Raw genomic sequence first — 18116 nt, forward strand, 5'->3', positions numbered from 1 at the left:
GTATATTAATGTGGAGTATTAAAATATTATATGCCAGTTGTTGAAATAATGACTATTATTTCTCTGCTAGCTAGTTATTGTTGTTCATGAAGATCATCAGCTGTTTTTGAAGCCAAAGCTTTAATGAAATGAAACCTTACCATGTTCCTTTCTCCCATTTCTCTAAGGCTATTGTTGTAACAGATGGTGAACGTATTCTTGGTCTTGGGGATCTTGGAAGCTATGGAATGGGAATTCCGGTGGGAAAACTTGCTCTTTACACAGCCTGTGGAGGTGTGAATCCACAGCATTGCCTTCCTGTGCTTCTTGATGTTGGTACAGACAATGAGGTAAGCTGTTCCATTCCTTTTTGAAGAATAAAAGTTGCTTCTGGGTTATTCATAGAAATAAACAGTAAAGAAAATAATTTTTGAAAATCTTGTCTTTTTTTGCCTTTGAGACGTATCAAGCAAGTAATGGGTTTACTATGTGGACATAGCAGCAGATTTATAGTTAAGGAGAAAGTCAATGTGTGCAAGTTGAACAGAAATTAAAGAAGTTTATTTCATGAATCTTTATCGTTTTGGAAGTTCAACCTTTTAAATCTGAGGCTTGTGGACAGTGATGGACCAGAGCGATTTCAAAAACATGAATAAGCATGCAGAGGTATTACGCAGTGGGATTACTGGGTCTGTACTTTTCAGTCACACAGATACAGTATCAGTAGAAAAGATTATTTTTCAATTTTCTGCTTCCTGTTTTCCTTTTTAATTATTCTCCCTGGAAACTGCTTGCAACAAAAGAAATTTGTTTGTCTGCTCTCTGCTCGTGAATTCTAAGATTCACGGGAAAGACATCGGACAAGCAGTGCCCTTTAGATCTTCACTTGATGGAGTAAAAGAGTTTTTATGTTTTAATTTGAAATATGGATTTGGCAATTAAAGTTCAGGATACAACCTGTCACGGTGACAAAAAGATTCAAAGTACATTTATTATCGAAGTGCTTATGCAGTATACAACCCTGAGATGCGAAGTCCCACAGACAACTGCGAAACAAAGAAAATCATGGAAACCATTCAAAGAAAAACATCAAACCTCCAAAGCGCAAAAAAAAAGAACAAATCACGCAAACAGCAAAAAAAGAGCAAAATATAAAACGCCAGAGCTCCAAGTCATCACAAGAGCCCAGGCATATTCAGTTCAGTTCAGCCTGGCAGGCCACAGAGCTGGTCTGCCTTGATCAAAATAGCAAGAAAAAAAGGTGCAACCAGAAGCCAGAAACAATCATGATGTGAACTTAGAGTCCAGTCCACAAACTGCATCAATTAATCCTTGTCCAAGGCACAGGACTCCAGCAGCATCAAGAGAGAGGGCGAGAGAGACCGTTCATGTGTGCAGGCACCTTCCTCCTGGAGGAGAGCGACAGAGAGACTGGTCACATGCAGGTAAGTGGCACTGAACACCTACTCGTCTTCTGCTGTCGACCATGTTGATTTCAATCTTCCTTGACACTTTGTTGCTAGTGTTGCTGAGTTGCTAGTGTAAAACAAAGGTGAGTAGGGGTGTAATGGCATCTATTAAAAGGAAAATAATAAACATAAAGCTGCTCTCCAGAGAAAGCTTGGGCAGGGCTACATGCAAATTCCAAAGCTTTTGGATAATATTGGAATATTTCATTTGGTTTCTTGCACTGAGTTCAGTAGTTGGCTGAATTAGCAGTAGTTGCCATGAACACAATCTCTGCATTTTCCAGAAACAAACAAGAGAACGTTTACAGATGCTGGAAATCTATAGAAAAGAGTACAGTGAACTTTTTGGGCCAACACCCTTCAGCGGAACTACTGGGGGTTCTCAGCCCAAAACATCAACTGTACTCTTTTCCATAGATGCTGCCTGGCCTGCTGAGTTCCTCCAGCGTTTTGTGTGTATTTTCTGTGGGAAATGCAGTGTGTTTGGTTTTAGTGGGATTCTGCCCCATTACTTTATTAGGAAATATAAAGCTGGTAATATTTGAGTTAAGTTTTTGATAATTAAGGTTGATATTAGATTTCATTTTAATAATTAACTTTGTGACCCACAACATGGTTGTGACATTTTTTGGATTGAACACAGCTTAAGTCATTGGAACCTTTCAGGGTCATATTCTTTCCTTAACACATGGAGAGTTGATAGCTTCCAGGGAGTTGGATTGTATTTTTCTGGCAAAGGTCATTGAAAATATGATCTATTATTCCCATCTGTTATCAAGTACAATGGAAAATACTGTAATACGACCATGATAAAATTATTGCCGGTTCCCTGCACAGATGTTTTCAATTTGTATGAATTTGTATTGATTTCAAATACTGATACAAATTTGTTCTTTCTGATGATAAAGTACCCCAGTGTGCAAACACTGAAATCGATGTCAATTGGTGTAGTACTTAAACTAAGGGAAAATTATTTACTTTAACAGAACTGTGACAGTGGTAAAGATCATATTAACTTTAGTGAGGTCTTGTAAGTATGTTCATGCGTACACAGTGTGACTTTAATGAATATGACAACATGAATGCCTCCAATAAACTGTACAGCCCTGGGATATTGTACAAAATTGTCAAAACTTAGTGATATTAACCCTGGCATTCACGTCCTTGTCAGTTAACTTCTGGCATCAGAAAATACATCAGTTTCTCCACAATCTGCCCAATTGCCAACTTTGTAGTGTAGTCTGCACAGAATTCATTAATGGTGTTAACTTAACGTGATAACCCCCTCTATGTACTGAAAAATAAGACTAGAGAGTGGATAACTCGTGGTGTCACAAAGGTTTTATGCATTTTTTTTAGCTGTCAGTTCACTGCTTTCAATATAGCAGGGGTGAAACTTATGGGGGGGCATGATATGAATTGTGTCTGTCATGGCATTATGAAGCATTAGGTTTGATAGTGGGGAGTGATTTCACATTCTAACAACTATAGATTTGTGGTAATGTCAGTTAGTCATTAAATTCCATATGTGCTCCTCACGTGACCAGTCATTTCCAGCTTTGTATTAGCAATTTTCTGTTCAAACAATTGTAATTTGGGAATCTGCAAAGAGACCTTTTGTCTCAAGAGTGAAATTAAAACAATATGGAAATAGTGGCCGAGAGTCTTCATTCAGCTTCACTTCATCCTGTTGCTTTCAGTGTAACTTGGCAGAAATCTGCGTGACCAAGACAAAACAGTTGTAGCATTTTTAAGTGCCGCTTGTGTTTGGTGCTAGCTTTAAAACGTAACATTGCTGGCCAGCCTGGGCCAAACTTCACTTTAAGTTTGAATTGGAGCATTTTGACTTTTGTCTTAATTACTAAGAAACTGACTACTATATTCTGATATAATGGGAGAATAGTTTATGCAGTCTTTAGAAGTGAATCATATGTATTATTACTGATATATTTCAGTTAGTTAAAATCTGATTACTCCGAGATGTGATTTGTTTTTTAAAGCTGGTTGTTTTTTTGAGAAACTTAAAGTTGTTTTAATAAATCTACCAAGTTTCAACCTTTGGGTATGCATACGTGTATGTAACCTTCTTGTTTTTGAAAATAGAGTTTTGTATAATTGCAATGTTAAAAATAGAGTATAAAAATGCTAGTTTATGGCAAATTTTGCATTTGGTAATCAGGTAAATGAGCTAGTGCTTGATGGAAGGAAACAAAATAGAAGCACTATCATAGCGTAACTTCATATCTAAAAGAGCTAGGCAATACATTCTTTTACATCAAGTTGTTCATTAAATCCGTGTAAGAATGATTCTGCTCAAATACTTATGTGTATAGTTTTAGAAATAGTGTAATTTCAGGTGCTGCAAATACTTCTGGACTTCATGATTATCTCTTCAAATGTAACTTGCTAGCTTAAAAATTATTCCTTAAATTATTTGTATTCTTTTAGCTTTGTATACGGTATATGCCAGTATTTTAAGCATCTCCTGATATCATCACGGGTAGTTTCAGTTTCTTCCATGTTGGGTACAGAATTGATCACGTTTCTGGCCTCTTACAATGCTATTCGATGTACTCTATAGACAGTTTACTATCTTGTTGAATGCTCTGTGTAGTAATATCTATAAGAGACCAGTGAAATGAAGAGCTTTCTTGCAGAGAAAGCACAGTCTTGAGGTTCAATCAGACACAAGTATTTTCCGGGTAAGTAAGTCAATCAAAATGAAATCATTAAATTAACTTTGGCTTTTACAAGACTGAGGCACAAATGAAAGTGTTGTATCTTAGATATCTACAGCACAGCAGAGAGTTATCTGGCCTTCCAGGTCATTATTTTCAGAGGCCAATAGTTATTTATAGATGATAACAATTTGGAACAGATTGCACCCTCAGAAAATCAAGGCTGTGGAGGAGAGGATGACTTTGATCAAGGACCAAATAGGTGCAGCTTTCAGCATCAGAGGTCATAAGGGATTCTCCTTAATAATCCAGGTGTGCTCACTGAGGATGCATTGTTGAACATTTTAAGCTGCAGAAACAAAATGTGAAAATGAAGGTGGGCTGTGATCTGTAGAACTGACAAAGAAAAATAGAACTAAAATGAAGGAAATATTACTACAAATGTTAGATTTGTTTTAACTTCAATAGAAATAAAGGTCCAATGAAGATCAAAAGGAACTGCCCAAAATTAGCTTAAAATTCATGGTGTTAAATAAGTGTGATACAGACAATGATTCTGTGAATACTCAGCAAGTCAGGCAGTATTTGTGGAGAGATATACAGAGTTAATGTTTCAGGTCAATTTTTTAAAATCCAGTTCAAAAGTCTTGAACAACAGTGCAGTACCATGAAACAAAGAACTACCCAAACAGAGAAGTAATTGTTTGACAACCAGTATTCCTAGACAAAATAGTAAAGTATTGTTGCTCATGAAGTATCCCTGGCAAACTTGGGCCAGGGGCATGTTGCTCAGCCCTGAGGTTTTCTGTGGCTTTTTGCACAGTAAACATGCTTTTTGCAGCCTCACCTTTTCACTAGTCTTTTCTCTTATTACTATTATGATTGTAGGTTATGTGCCTTGAGGCCTACTGATCTGATATTTCCAGAAGTTAATCATTCTTAGTGCTAAGAAACCCTTTTTGATGTTACTCCAGAATTTGCTAGATCCCTCTCACCCCACTGAAGCATTCTTCTATGACTCTCCTGTCATTGCAGAATTTACTCACCTGACAACAATATTCTTTAGCTTTTGATTTTTTTATTGAACCTTCACAAACATTAATACGAGTTCTTGCAGATGCTGGAAATCCAGAGCAACACACACAAAATGCTGAAGGTCAGGCATCATCTGTGGAAATGGATAAGCAGTCAATGTTTCGGGCTGAGACCCTTCATCTGGACTGGAAAGAGAGAGGGAATATGCCAGAATAAAAAAAGGAAGGTGAAGGAGGGCAAGCTAGAAGGTGATAGATGAAGCCAGTTGAGTGGAGGAGTGGAGGATGAACTAAGAAGCCGAGAGATGATAGGTGAAAAAGGCAAAGGGCTGGAGAAGAAAGAATCAGTTAGAGGAGGGTGGACCATGGGAGAAAGGGAAGGCAGAGGGGCATCAAGGGGAGGTGATGGGCAAGTGAGGAGAAGAGGCAAGAGGCCAGGGTGGAGAATGGAAGAAGAGGTGGGGGGAGGTGGGGTGGTAATCAATGTTCATGCCATCAGGTTGGAGGCTACCTAAACAGTATATGAGGTGTTGCTCCTCCAACCTGAGAGTGGCCTTGTCGTGGTGGTAGAGGAGGCCATGGACCAACGTGTCGAAATGGGGACGGGAATTCATAAACATTGTTGGGGTGATGCTCATCCAAATAAGAGTAAAGCAACTTCTCAATTTTATTTTATCTTGTATTGAAAGATATTTTTGCTTGTCTTTAACTTAATGTCAGGGAAACTTCCTGTACATGCAGAAAGCGATGGTGTGTTTTCATTTGATATAAATGGGCTGTGTAGATAAAAAGGGGCAAGGCTTGTGTCTGTATGGTAATTGCACAACTCCTTGTGTGTTGATTATTTGGAAAATTATTTGTTTGAAATGTGCTTCATGTATTGGAGAACCCTACCAAGTTGGATTATTGGAGAGATTAATCAAAGGAGAAACTTTAGAGAAAACGCAGGCTTATAGTTTGTTACTTTTTGTTGTTCACAACATTCTTTAAAAAAACATTGTGGCTTAAATACGTTGAAGAATGTATGAATTGAGGAACCGTTGACCTGTCCCAGTGGTGAGAGTGAAACAAGAATATTTTGGAAGCACAGTACCCCAGTGAAAACCTAGCAGGCCTCAGGGCATGAAATTGCTTTACATCTTCTTTCCTTTCACACTTGTATCCGCTCTAATAATGAGAGCCCAGTGAGAAGCTATGTGTCAGCATGATAAGTGGGTAAGTTGGTGGGGATAGGAATGGATATCAGTTGTGGTACGTAAATTAAAAAAAAATCAATGGTAAATAGAAAAGTTTTTTTTTGAGGGATTAGGGAAACCCTTCTACCCTTCACATCAGAGGGGATTCTTAAAAAGGCCTCAGCACCTCAGACCTCCATTTCACTAACAGTTAATTATACAAAATTCACTAAGGCCTTGAGAACCCGATGTCTATAATAACTGCCTCCTTCCTCCCTCCGTGCTGGATACTTTCATGCCTTGAACCCACTGGCATGGAAATAGTTAAGTGTCTGCACAGACAATGGAGGATATGTTTTGTCATTTTTAATTTTTAGCCATTCTCCAGCTTGTAATGCAGGAGTCAATTTTTAGGGCCATTATATGTGAGGCCTAAAAGTAGTTTCTGTTGCACATGCTCTTTCATGTTAGTAAGCCTTTTCATTAGTAGAGGCTATTGGTAACTTCAACAGGCCTCTTCCTATTGTTACTAAGAAATGACTAATACAATGTATGTCTGTAATAAGTAGCAGCCCTCTGTTCTGAAATGGCTTTGAGTAAATAGGGCTGCTCCACTGTTAAGTAAATTGTAGATTTTAGAACTTCACAGCATGCTGCTAATGTCTTCTTGTCAGTCAGTCTACCATCCAGTACAGTTTTGTAAGTCGAGGAACTAGGGCTCTAGGAACTAGAGTCAGAAATAGAACATGCCAACTTCATTCCAAGAAACCACACATAGTCAGACGAAGAACATCCAGCTTCAGGGTTCTCTGGAACATGGAGGCAGCAAATAATTGGAACGTAATTTGCGTACTTGCTAATGTATAATGTGAAGATCTAGGGTGCATGACTACAGGAAGAATTTTATATGGATAATTTCTCTAATCACTAAAGTTTTTTTCATTCATATTTGAAAATTTTTGTAATTAAATCCACTTGGCTAATTATTTTCATAATACATAAAATGACGGACTCCTAAATCTGGAATGTCTCATGGAAAGAAAACCGATGCCAACCACACCATTCTGCAAATCACTCTTACATTCAAATCCACTAAAGAAATATTAGAGATTGCAAATAATTTATATTTTATCTTTCCTCTGGAGTCTTCATTCAAACATTGGTAATACCAAAATTGAGACTTGGAGAAGTTTCCCATTTTTGTATATTGACAACGCAATCGGATATAAATGTCGACATGATGACAAATCTAAGTCTGGAAACCTTGATGTCATCTTTCTTTAAAATTGAGAACTGTTCCCCTCTTTGCTATCTTGGAAGTATAAGAATACAAGGAGTAATTGTTTACAACAGAAGAGAAATGGAAGAATGCAAAGGGGGTAAGTGGTGAGTATGGATAAAAATAACAGTACAATCTTTTCCAGACACTCCTCAATGACCCACTTTATATTGGATTGAAACACAAGCGTGTCCGTGGGCAGGCCTATGATGAATTGATTGACGAGTTCATGCAAGCAGTTACAGACAGGTAGGATGTTGTAGCCCAAATTTTCTCCTTGGAGAAAATTGTCTGTAATACAATTGTTTGGTCAAAGTTGCTGTTTAAAACTGGATAAACCAGTCAGTAATGAGCTGCGCATTGGGTTGGGACATAGCAAAATCATATTCAGTCGAGTTGACTCTATAAATTCTTATCAAAGACTATCTGGGATTTTTGTGCCTAAGTTGGGATGACTTCAGTTCAGGCCAGTTAAATAATAGCAATATTGTTTTACTTGAAGAATTGTATATTGTGTCCCATACTCCTTCAGAATATCCTTAGTTAGATTATGCCCAATTGGCCAGATAAACTCACCAAGGATGGCAATGCAATGTTATGTATTCTGGAGCAGTGATCCTTGGAGTTTTTAATACTAACTCTGCATTCCTCAATCTTGTGGCATCTGATTAGGCAAGGAAATCTTCTGTATATTACCGCTGGCAGTTAACTCTAAACTCATGAGTTTGTTTGAACACCGTTTGGAAGAAATGTGGAGAAGAAATGGTGCAGAATGGGATTCACTGAGAAATGTTTCTACTGACCAAATTGACAGAGTCCAGAAAAGGATGTTACTGCCACACTGCACCCATGCTAGGTCTTGAGAATATCAGTATGAGGGAATTGTTTTATTTTACATTACCCCTATAAGTAATGCTGTCACATCAGCATTTTTTCTTTAAATGATTACCCAGTATGCAGAAGCTGCAGTACAGTGTTATGTGCAACAAAGTTGAAGTTAAATTTATTGTATATATAAGTATTATGCCAGAATGTTTTATAAGCCAAACAATGGATGCAGCATGCTGTAGCCTGAACCAAAAGACCTGATCAGATCAAAGGTCCACATTGGACTTGGAATCATTTTTTCGTATTGTCATAAGTACTGAGGTGCAGTGAAAAACTTAACTTCATATTGTCTGCACACCTAAGGAATAATGGACATGGAACATTAAACAGGAGATGGAGTGCTCCTATCCTCAATAATAGCAATGCCAACATGAGTGCAAAAGACCAGCATAGAGTGTTCATCATCACATTCAGGCAAAAGTACCATGGGTTTTCTGTCTCGGTCTCCTCTAAAATCTCTACCATCACAGAATTCTGTTTTTGTTTCAGTTCAGTTTATTTCAGGGTACTTCATGAAAATTCTGAGTATACAAGTTGCACCAAAGGTTATGAACCAAGCTCCTTTCTGTAGTACTGACCACTTCTTTTTCTTTTTGGGCTATATATCTATCTGACAGTGTGGAAAACTGCTCAGATGGGATCTGTCATCAGAAAGCCTGGTGAATCCAGCTGGTTAATTGATTCAATCTATTCTATTTGACTTCTGGTGGTCTTGCATTAAAATCCACCATTATTGGCAGGACATGTTTTCAACAATGTTATCATTTGGCAATTTCTCACAATTAATTTGTCCTATTGCTAAATGTGGGCCCATCTAGTCAATGAGTATCTGTTTCTGCCTAGTCCCTTTTGCCTGTATGAGGACCATAGCCGTTTAACTTCACTTAAAATGTTGCAATTGAACCTACATCCACTACTATCCCTGGCTGATTGTTCCACACTCGTATCACTCTGAGTGAAAAAGTTACCCCTCAGGTTCAACTTAAATTTTTCACCCTTTACCACAAGCCTACAACCTCCAGTTGTAGGCTCACCAAACTTCAGGGGGAAAAGCCTGCATGTATTTACCCAATCTACACACCTCATTATTTTGTATACCTCTATAAGGTTTCCTGACATTCTCCTATGCTCCAGGGAATAAAGTAGTAACCTATTCAACTTTTCCCAATAACTCGGGTCAGTGTGTCCTTGCAACATTCGTTGTGTAAGTCCTACTCTGGTTTGTCCTGCCAAATGCAACACCTCACACTTGTCTGCATTAAATATCATCTGCCATTTTTCCGGCTGGTCCAGATCACACTGGAAACTTTGATAGCCTTTCTTCATGTCCACTGCACCCCTAATCTTGGCATCATCTGCAAATTTGCTGATCCATTTTACCACTTTATCATCTAAATTATTACTGTCGGTAATAAATAATGACTGATCCTGCACCAATCACTGTGGCACAGTAGTCACAGGCCTCCAGTCAGAGAGACAACCAGCTACTACCATTGTCTGTCTTGTCCCACTAAACCAACATTAAATCCAATTCCCTACTTCATCCTGAATGCCAAGTAACAGCCTTCTCAACCAGCCTCCTATGTGAGACTTTTGCTAAAGCCCCTTTCAACAATGTCCACCACCTTTTCTTCATCAACCTTCCTCATAACCTCCTTGGATATCACTATAAATATGGTTAGACATGACCTACCATGCACAAGGCCATGTCGACTATTCCTAATACTTGTATATCCTGTCCCTTAAAGTGGCATCCAATAATTTACCCACAACTGACATCAGGCTCACGGGACTGTAGGTTTCCAGCTTATTCTTGGAGTGAGTGAGTGAATATGTGTGTGTGTGTGTGTGTGTGTGTGTGTGTGTATATGTATATATGTGTGTGTATGTATATGTGTGTATGTATGTGTGTATATATGTATGTGTGTATATGTGTATATGTATATGTGTATGTATGTGTGTATACACACACAGACACACACACACACACACACACACACACACACACACACAAATATATATATATATAAAATAAAAAAAATATAGACATACTCAGCAATTAGTTTCCCATCAGATCCCTGGCATATCCTGAATGAAATGCTGAGTTCTTTCATTTATGCCAGATTTATCAAAGAATAACTTAAGTACATGGAGGCCATGCACCTAGTGTCTTGTTTCAGGTAAATGTGATGTTCTGTTACCATTTGGTTTTGTTTCGCTGATATAGTTTATGTGGGGTATTGATCTATTTCATTATATTTAAGGTATGGAATGAACTGTCTCGTTCAATTTGAAGATTTTGCAAACTCCAATGCTTTCCGCCTTCTCAACAAATATCGCAAGAAGTACCTCACTTTTAATGATGACATACAAGGTATGTGGTGCTGGGTGAAATTTGCAATTTTATAAACTGTCAGTTAAGTAAATATCCCTTCAAATAGTTGAGCAGCAATGAACTAGTTAATATTTCAAATCTTATTTGTTGATATAAATCATGTGGACCTGTTTGTTGATATAACTCTGTCAAATCCTGGTGCCAAAATACCACCAAATATAGTCAAAAAAGAACCCACCACTCTGGATCCAAAGTGTCTGTGCAGGTTTCCATGTTTTGGAAAGAATTTACGTAGGGCATTTTTATGTTTGGGTACTTCTGACATATGAGCATGTGTGCACTTCACAACCAGCCAAGTAAGTAGTAAATTTTCCTTTCTGAAATACTTCAATCGATACCCAGAAGTGGCACATTCCTACTTCACAGTGGCATCATTGGCATTTTGCTAATTGTTGAAGAAATGATAGTTCTTTCTTCGTGGAAGTTGTTGAAGAACACAACTAAAATGTACCCAACTCGTTTTGGAGAACTGTAATGAAACAAGATCTAATGATAGGAACTTAAAAGAAATTAAGTATTTAAAGACTGGTATATTTATAACAAGAATACTTACATTACTGAAGCAGGATCCATGAAAAGAGAAGCAGTGTTAATGTTTCAGGTCGACGACCTTTCATCAGTATTTAAAACATTAACTATCTCTCTCTCTCTCCATCTCTATTGTATGACTGCTGCATATTTCCAATGTTTTGATTTGTGTTTCAAATTTCTAGCATGTGCAGTGTTTTTCTTTTGAATGACAGCAAATATTTTGACCTAAGATAAGGAAAATATTTTTCAAGATTGTGGTTCACTGCTCCAATGCAATAGATTAGAATTGTTGGTAATTCACATGTGGCATTTTGGCGTTTGATACTAAAATAAAATCACCAAAAATCTGTTTCCATTCATTCTATTGAATGGAGCTGTGGAATCAGATACCGCTGGTGAACCTTCTCTGTAACAGTCGTATATGTTTTTGTTAAACATTTACTTAAGTTGTTCAATCATTTAATTTTTTTTCCCCTGGTGGTCGAAAACATTTTCTTTCTACAGCTAGAGTGCCTGAGACTTTTGCACAGTACTGCAGAAAGAAAATGTCAACGTGGAGCGGAGAGCGAGTTTGAAGATCTGGTGGGAGCAATGGATGTTGGGAATGGTGAGGGTGGAGTGCTGTGGGAGGGGGTTTGGGACAGCTGGCAGAGAAGGAATGCAAGGGGTGGGTGTGGGGGGTGTGGCATGGGTGCAGACAAGCCTAGCCCTGAGACATCAGGCTAGGTCATTTAATTCCAAACAGTTGGTTTATTGATCGTTTCAGAATGTCTCTCTGGTGCTTCCTGCTCCCTCCCCTCTCCCTTCCCCTTTCCCAACCACGATTCCCCTCTCCCTTCCCCTTTTCCAACCATGATTCCCCTCTCCCTGCCCTCTTCCCATTCTCAGTCCACAAAAGAGACCCATATCAGAATCATCACTCACATATGTCATGAAATGTGTGTGTGTATGTTTTTAGGGCAGCAGTACAGTGCAATACATAAAATTACTACAGTACTATGCAAAAGTCTTCGGCACCCTAGCTTTGTATATGTGCCTCAGAATTTCTCACACTACTGTATATCGTACGACTACCACAGCATAGTAAATTGAAAATAGTCCCATTCAAGCCTAAAACTTTAATCAATGTGGAGGATTTCTTACTGTTGTGGGATAATATCATTCTTGAAAAGGAAGTCACTCAGCTTGGCGAGTGAGACTTGTGGCTTGAAACAATCTCGGGTTCTGAGGCTTCCCCCGTAGTGGTTGTAGGAGTTAACTCTGAAATGATTTTGACAGTTCTAGCCACTTTTTTTCTCCAACAGTTAACTCTGCTGTCCCCAGCTGATCGATGTGTCATCGCCAGATGATATCAGACGTAACCTCCACTGTGTAGAAGACTACCCCAGTTCTGTCCGTAATCTGTCCAAATACATACCTTTGATCACTTCTGTGATTCCTCGCCAGAACTGCTTGCCCAGGAGTAAGGGCTCCTTGTCTGAGGAGCCTTTAACTTGTCTCAGCTGTTTATCCTGCTGAGATTGAGTTTGAGGAGATTCAAGCATGAGCGCAATGGTCAATCCAGGAACAGCATAGTTGGTGAGTCGTTGATTGTGGAGTGTGCTGAACTGCGATGTGCAAGGAAGGAAATTGGTGAGCTTCTGATTCAGTGTCAGTGTGCTATGCTGACATTGCTCGCAGTACTTTCTTTACAATCTGGACAAATCTTTCTATCTATTTGTAGCTCGGTGGTACGGTGCAGATATAATATGTCTTATTCCAGGAATGACTGAAACTGTTCCACATTAACTTTGTTCCATTGTTACTGAGTAAGTGTTCTGCAATACCAGTCCTTGAGAAGAGGCTTCTCAACATATCAACAGTGTTGGAGGCTGTAGTAAAGGCTATTGGGAACACTTCTGGCCACTTTGTAGTTGCATCGAAGAAATTTGTGCAAATGAATGGTCTGGTAAAATCCATGTGAATCCTCTTACAGGACAATGCAGGCATCCAATCAAGGATGGAGAGGTGCTGCTTTTGGCATCTTTTGGATGTTTTGGCATCCTGAGCGGTGCATGGCACGCTGTTTGATTTGTTGATTAATCCCAGGCCACCAGCCAAAACTTTGTGCCAACACTTTCATTTTGACCACCCCTAGATGGCTGACGTGTAGCTCCTTCAAGTTTTCAACTTGGATGGTACAACAACTCTCAATCTCCCCATCACGGGCAAGTTCATCCTGGCACTGATAAAAATGGAGAAACTGGGATTTCACATATTTTAGGTGGCCATGTAAACCTGAGAGATTGTGGAATCTTTTCTGGTTCCCGTTTGGATTCTTTGCTGCCATAATAGGGAAACTTTCAATTTGCATTCGGGAGAATACATCAAGTGTACCAAATTTGCAAATTATTGATGAATGAGCGCATCATTGAAATGAAACTTATCAGAAATTGAGCTAGTAAGAATTGCTATATTGATAGGTCGCATCAGGAGGACGATTGATGATTTCCCTCCATGCCTCTCTGACATAGTGGGGAACTGCGTACGAGGCAAGTTACAGCAGTGGTTTGCCGGGTGAGTTTCCAAAGAGATCACCGGCTCGTAACCCAGCACGGATGGAAAGTGTGCAGAGGAGCAGGCTGGATTCGAACTCGGGACCTATCGTCCCGAAGTCTGGCACTGATGCCACTAGGCCACCAACCAGGTCTGCTATATTGATAGCAAGGATTAAAGAATTGATCCAGATGAAGGTGAAGAGCGAATGAAAGCAAGGATATTTAGTCAGGACCTCAGACACCAAATGTTCTGCAGCTGAAGATGGGAGAGTGAAGAGGAGATGTACAGTAGACCAATGGTAGAAGGACAAGCAGTGCATAGAATTAACGAATTAATATATAGAATTAATGAATATCGTGGAGGTGTTAGGAATTTAGGTAAGTGTCAGGGTTTTGAATGGAGTCCATGTGCATGCAGTAGATTTCACTTTCTTCCACATCTATTTCCTTCACTCCCGAGGTGACAGAGCAGATAGAAACCAGTCTTCATTTCCTGTCTACTCTCACCTTCCTATGTTAGGGCTTTGGTAAACCTTTGGAAAGTAAATCCCCTGAAATAATCAAGCCAATCAGACTTGTAGGGTACTTTAATCCGAAGAATGAGTATGATTGTGTCAAATTGGAAGTAAAGCATTTTTGAAATAGCTGATCTGAATCCAGTGACTTCAAAGTTACCTCTTTTCTGTTTTAGATATTTCAACGAGATATGCCTGATTTAAAATTTCTCCCAGATTTGACAATGGCCAGCTGGGATTGTATAGTGTCAGGAAACCTGACAGCTGAAGGCTGTTGAGGACTGTGGGACAAAGTATAAAGGAAGAAAAACTACGTCCTCTCATGCCTGATAACTCTCCCTAGCAGTCAAAGCTCTCAGTACAACCTGAGGTACTCTCTGCATCACTCATCTTTCAGTTCTCAAAGGATCACAGGCATTACATTTTCCCATTCTTGTATACTGTTATCCTCCCCCACTAACCTATTAGTTTAGTTCCTGTCCACCAGCATTTCTGCCAAATTTTTCCATTTGTGTTGACATTATGTGATCAGCAAAGAGTATGGTAATAAATAAGTCAGCTGGATAAACATTGCATGAGAGGAACAGATGACAAAATGTAATCATCTGCAATAGTCATGCTGTCTAATTATGTGTATATAAGACACCATAAGTTGAGTGCTCATTTCATTGTGTATGTTGCTGTTTCATTATTTATTTCTGATTGGCCTTTAGTAACATAATATTAACTATTGTTACAGCTATGACAAAGGCTCTTCTTCATGTTAAATGAGCCATCTCTCATCAGTACCAGAAATGCTTGGGTTGTCTTTCTATTAATGACCCAGAATTTAATACATGGGTTATCTTGTTTCAATTTCTAGGAGGGGAGAAATCAGCTTAAGCTACGTGAGCTTTTCTTGTACTTTGTAGGAACATTTTGTACCTTAATGCATTATGGCTCCTGTTATGAACTAGCTGCTCGTCTTTCTAAGTCACCAGCCATCATTCTTCAGTCAAGCAGGTTGACACCTGGCATAGATGCTTGGAAGCAGGGGCTACTTTGCTCTTCTGCACATTCATACAGAGGGAAACTCGACCTCAATATTTTAGATTGGTGCAGTCCTGTATGCACTTTCCACTGACTGGCAGTTGATTGAGGTACTTATTGCTGAATGTTGAGAACCACAAGTATTCAGAATTCCATGGCCCTTTCATGAAACATCGACCCTTACAGGACTCTGCCACACTGGGCAAGCTGCCATGAAGCAGAATCCAATATGAAATGAGCTAATAAAGCCTAGGTTTTGAAAAGCCTGGAACATCGGAGTCGCAAAGCCATGCAAGTTTACCGTTCTTTTCTTCCCATCCTGCACAACGCTGTCTGCACAAATTAAAGGTGATGATGAAGTGATAATAATGGAACCTGGGAATTAATGGTATGTGAAAATTTGTATGTCTTGGCCCCCATATAAAACGGGTGTTTTCTGTGTGAAAGTGGCATAGCAAAAGTAAGAAGCATTTTGCCTGGATTAAAACTGCATTCTTTTGTTGGACAAAATTTTTTTATCAATTGCAAACTATTATACATTAATATAAACAGCAATATAAAACTCAGTGATGATTGATTTCCTGTATGAAACACATAAAGCCATCTGGTTTGCATGTTCAGTAATAACGTCTATTTAATTTGGTCCAAATGAATCCACAGTTTGTTCAGGCATCTCTGTATATTATAGAACAATATGACTCATTAAATTCAATAATATTGGTGTTGTTGGGAGTGGAGAGAATTTACATAAATTTTAGCCTAACTAAACTTGGAATGCTTTCAATATACATGATGGCAATGTTTAACAAACATTTTGGAGTTTGCATCTTTCTTTGCTTTGTCATGTTCTCCACCCTCTCTGAATATGAGAAAGAAGTTAGATTACTTTTTATTCAAACTGTAATTAATTGCAGATAATATTGAAAGAGAAATAAGAAACTCTATAAGGAGTTACCCTAAAAAGTTTTCATTGAAACTTGAAATCATATTTAAAGCTTGAAATATACAAGTCCAAGTTCAAATCTACGGTGGATTCTGGTTAATTGCCACTTATTTGGGATAGGAGACTTGCCAAATAGTTTTATACAAACCTCGGTCACATGCACTTGTGTGGTCGTAAGAACCTACACTGTACCTAGAGCGATCACTGAGCGTTGGCGAGAAATGAGCAGTAATTCAATTCGGAAGTGTTCTGCTCACCAGGGTTTCAAGTATTCAGGCTTGGAGATGCCAGAAATGGGCGGGAGTGAAAATGAAATGATTTCACTAGTTCATCAATTTAGGAATTACGAAGAACTTGAAGATATATTGACAATCAATTTGAATGTTACAATGAAAATGAAGATTTGTAGGATGTAATCATCGAAAAACATTGTATGTACTCAGTCCATTATTGGCACCAAGTGGCTGTGCTGCATACACTGGGTGATTTCCTCAATTGATAACTATTAGAACTAAATGCAGTTTTATGATTCTGTAGAGTTAGTGGTAGTGTTCTAATTTGTTCTGTATTTCATTTTAAGTACATAAATTGTTACTCATTTAAATGGTAGTTTTGTCCTTTTTATACCTTATTAACTATTTCCAGGAAACTTCAGCTAATTGGACCAAAATGAACTTGTCCTGCTGTGTTACAATGAACTGGAATCTACTGTATATTCAATGTGTATGATGTAGGTGGGATTGAGGGGTTGCAAAATTGAGAGAGTAATTTATTTAAAGGATTCAAACATTCACTTATTATCGAAGTATACAATTCTGAGATTCTTCTCCAGATAGCCATGAAACCAAGGAAAAAAAGAACGGCAACACAATTAACAGCCCCCCTCAACCCATCCCCCGCTCAAAACACAAGAACATCACCCCCCCAGTACCTCTCTCCCTGCATAAACAAACAAAAATGCAACAAGAACATCAAACCCCAGATTTGTCAGCTAATTTAAAACCTATGACTTGCTTAACATACTAATGAGAAATTTCATCATTTTCATCAAAGATTAGATGAAAATTATTATTAACCTTTTTTGTCAGTTTGACCAGTAAATTGAGTTAGAAGATTTGGGTGCTAACATTCTCCCTGAAACTCCAGATATCCTGACTACCTTTCTAAGCATGGTGATAGTTCTAAGTACCATTTATTTGGATTCTGAGCCTTAGGTTCATAGTCAAAGAGAGATACAGTACATAAAAGCCCACTGAGTTCTTGCCAACCATCAGCTACTCATCACTATTAACCCTATGTCAATCCCATTTTAGCAGTCCCCCATACTCTCATCTCCTCCTCTCTAATTCTACCAATTACTTACACACTAGTGCACTTTACTGTGGTCAACGAACCAAGCAATCTACACACCTTTGGGTTTTGGGAATAAACGAAGCTGCTACAGGAAGCCCACGTGGTCACAGGGAGAATGTGCAAACTCTGTACTCTGTGCTTTGAGGCAATGGCTCTAATGCTTGCACCACTGTGCTGCCCAGTTATCATAGAATATCAAACAAAAAACAGTACAGCACAGTCCGGACCTGTCGGCCTGCAACCTTGTACCCACCCTTTAACCTACTCTAAGATCAATCAAACCCTTCCCTCCCACATAGCCCTCCATTTTT

The 18116-nt window shown here is 38.7% G+C and overlaps 1 protein-coding gene across 1 annotated transcript in view; it reads left to right on the plus strand.

Moving 5' to 3' along the window:
- Positions 1-18116, plus strand: part of LOC134349495 (NADP-dependent malic enzyme-like) — a 161458-nt gene that overhangs the window by 102027 nt on the left and 41315 nt on the right. Inside the window, exons 5-7 of the mRNA XM_063053893.1 lie at positions 168-329; positions 7760-7863; positions 10767-10876. Coding sequence (XP_062909963.1) covers positions 168-329; positions 7760-7863; positions 10767-10876 — 376 coding nt within the window. The remainder of the gene's footprint in view (positions 1-167; positions 330-7759; positions 7864-10766; positions 10877-18116) is intronic.

Source organism: Mobula hypostoma, chromosome 7 (genome assembly GCF_963921235.1).
Source record: "Mobula hypostoma chromosome 7, sMobHyp1.1, whole genome shotgun sequence".
In the NCBI taxonomy this organism is placed as follows: domain Eukaryota; kingdom Metazoa; phylum Chordata; class Chondrichthyes; order Myliobatiformes; family Myliobatidae; genus Mobula; species Mobula hypostoma.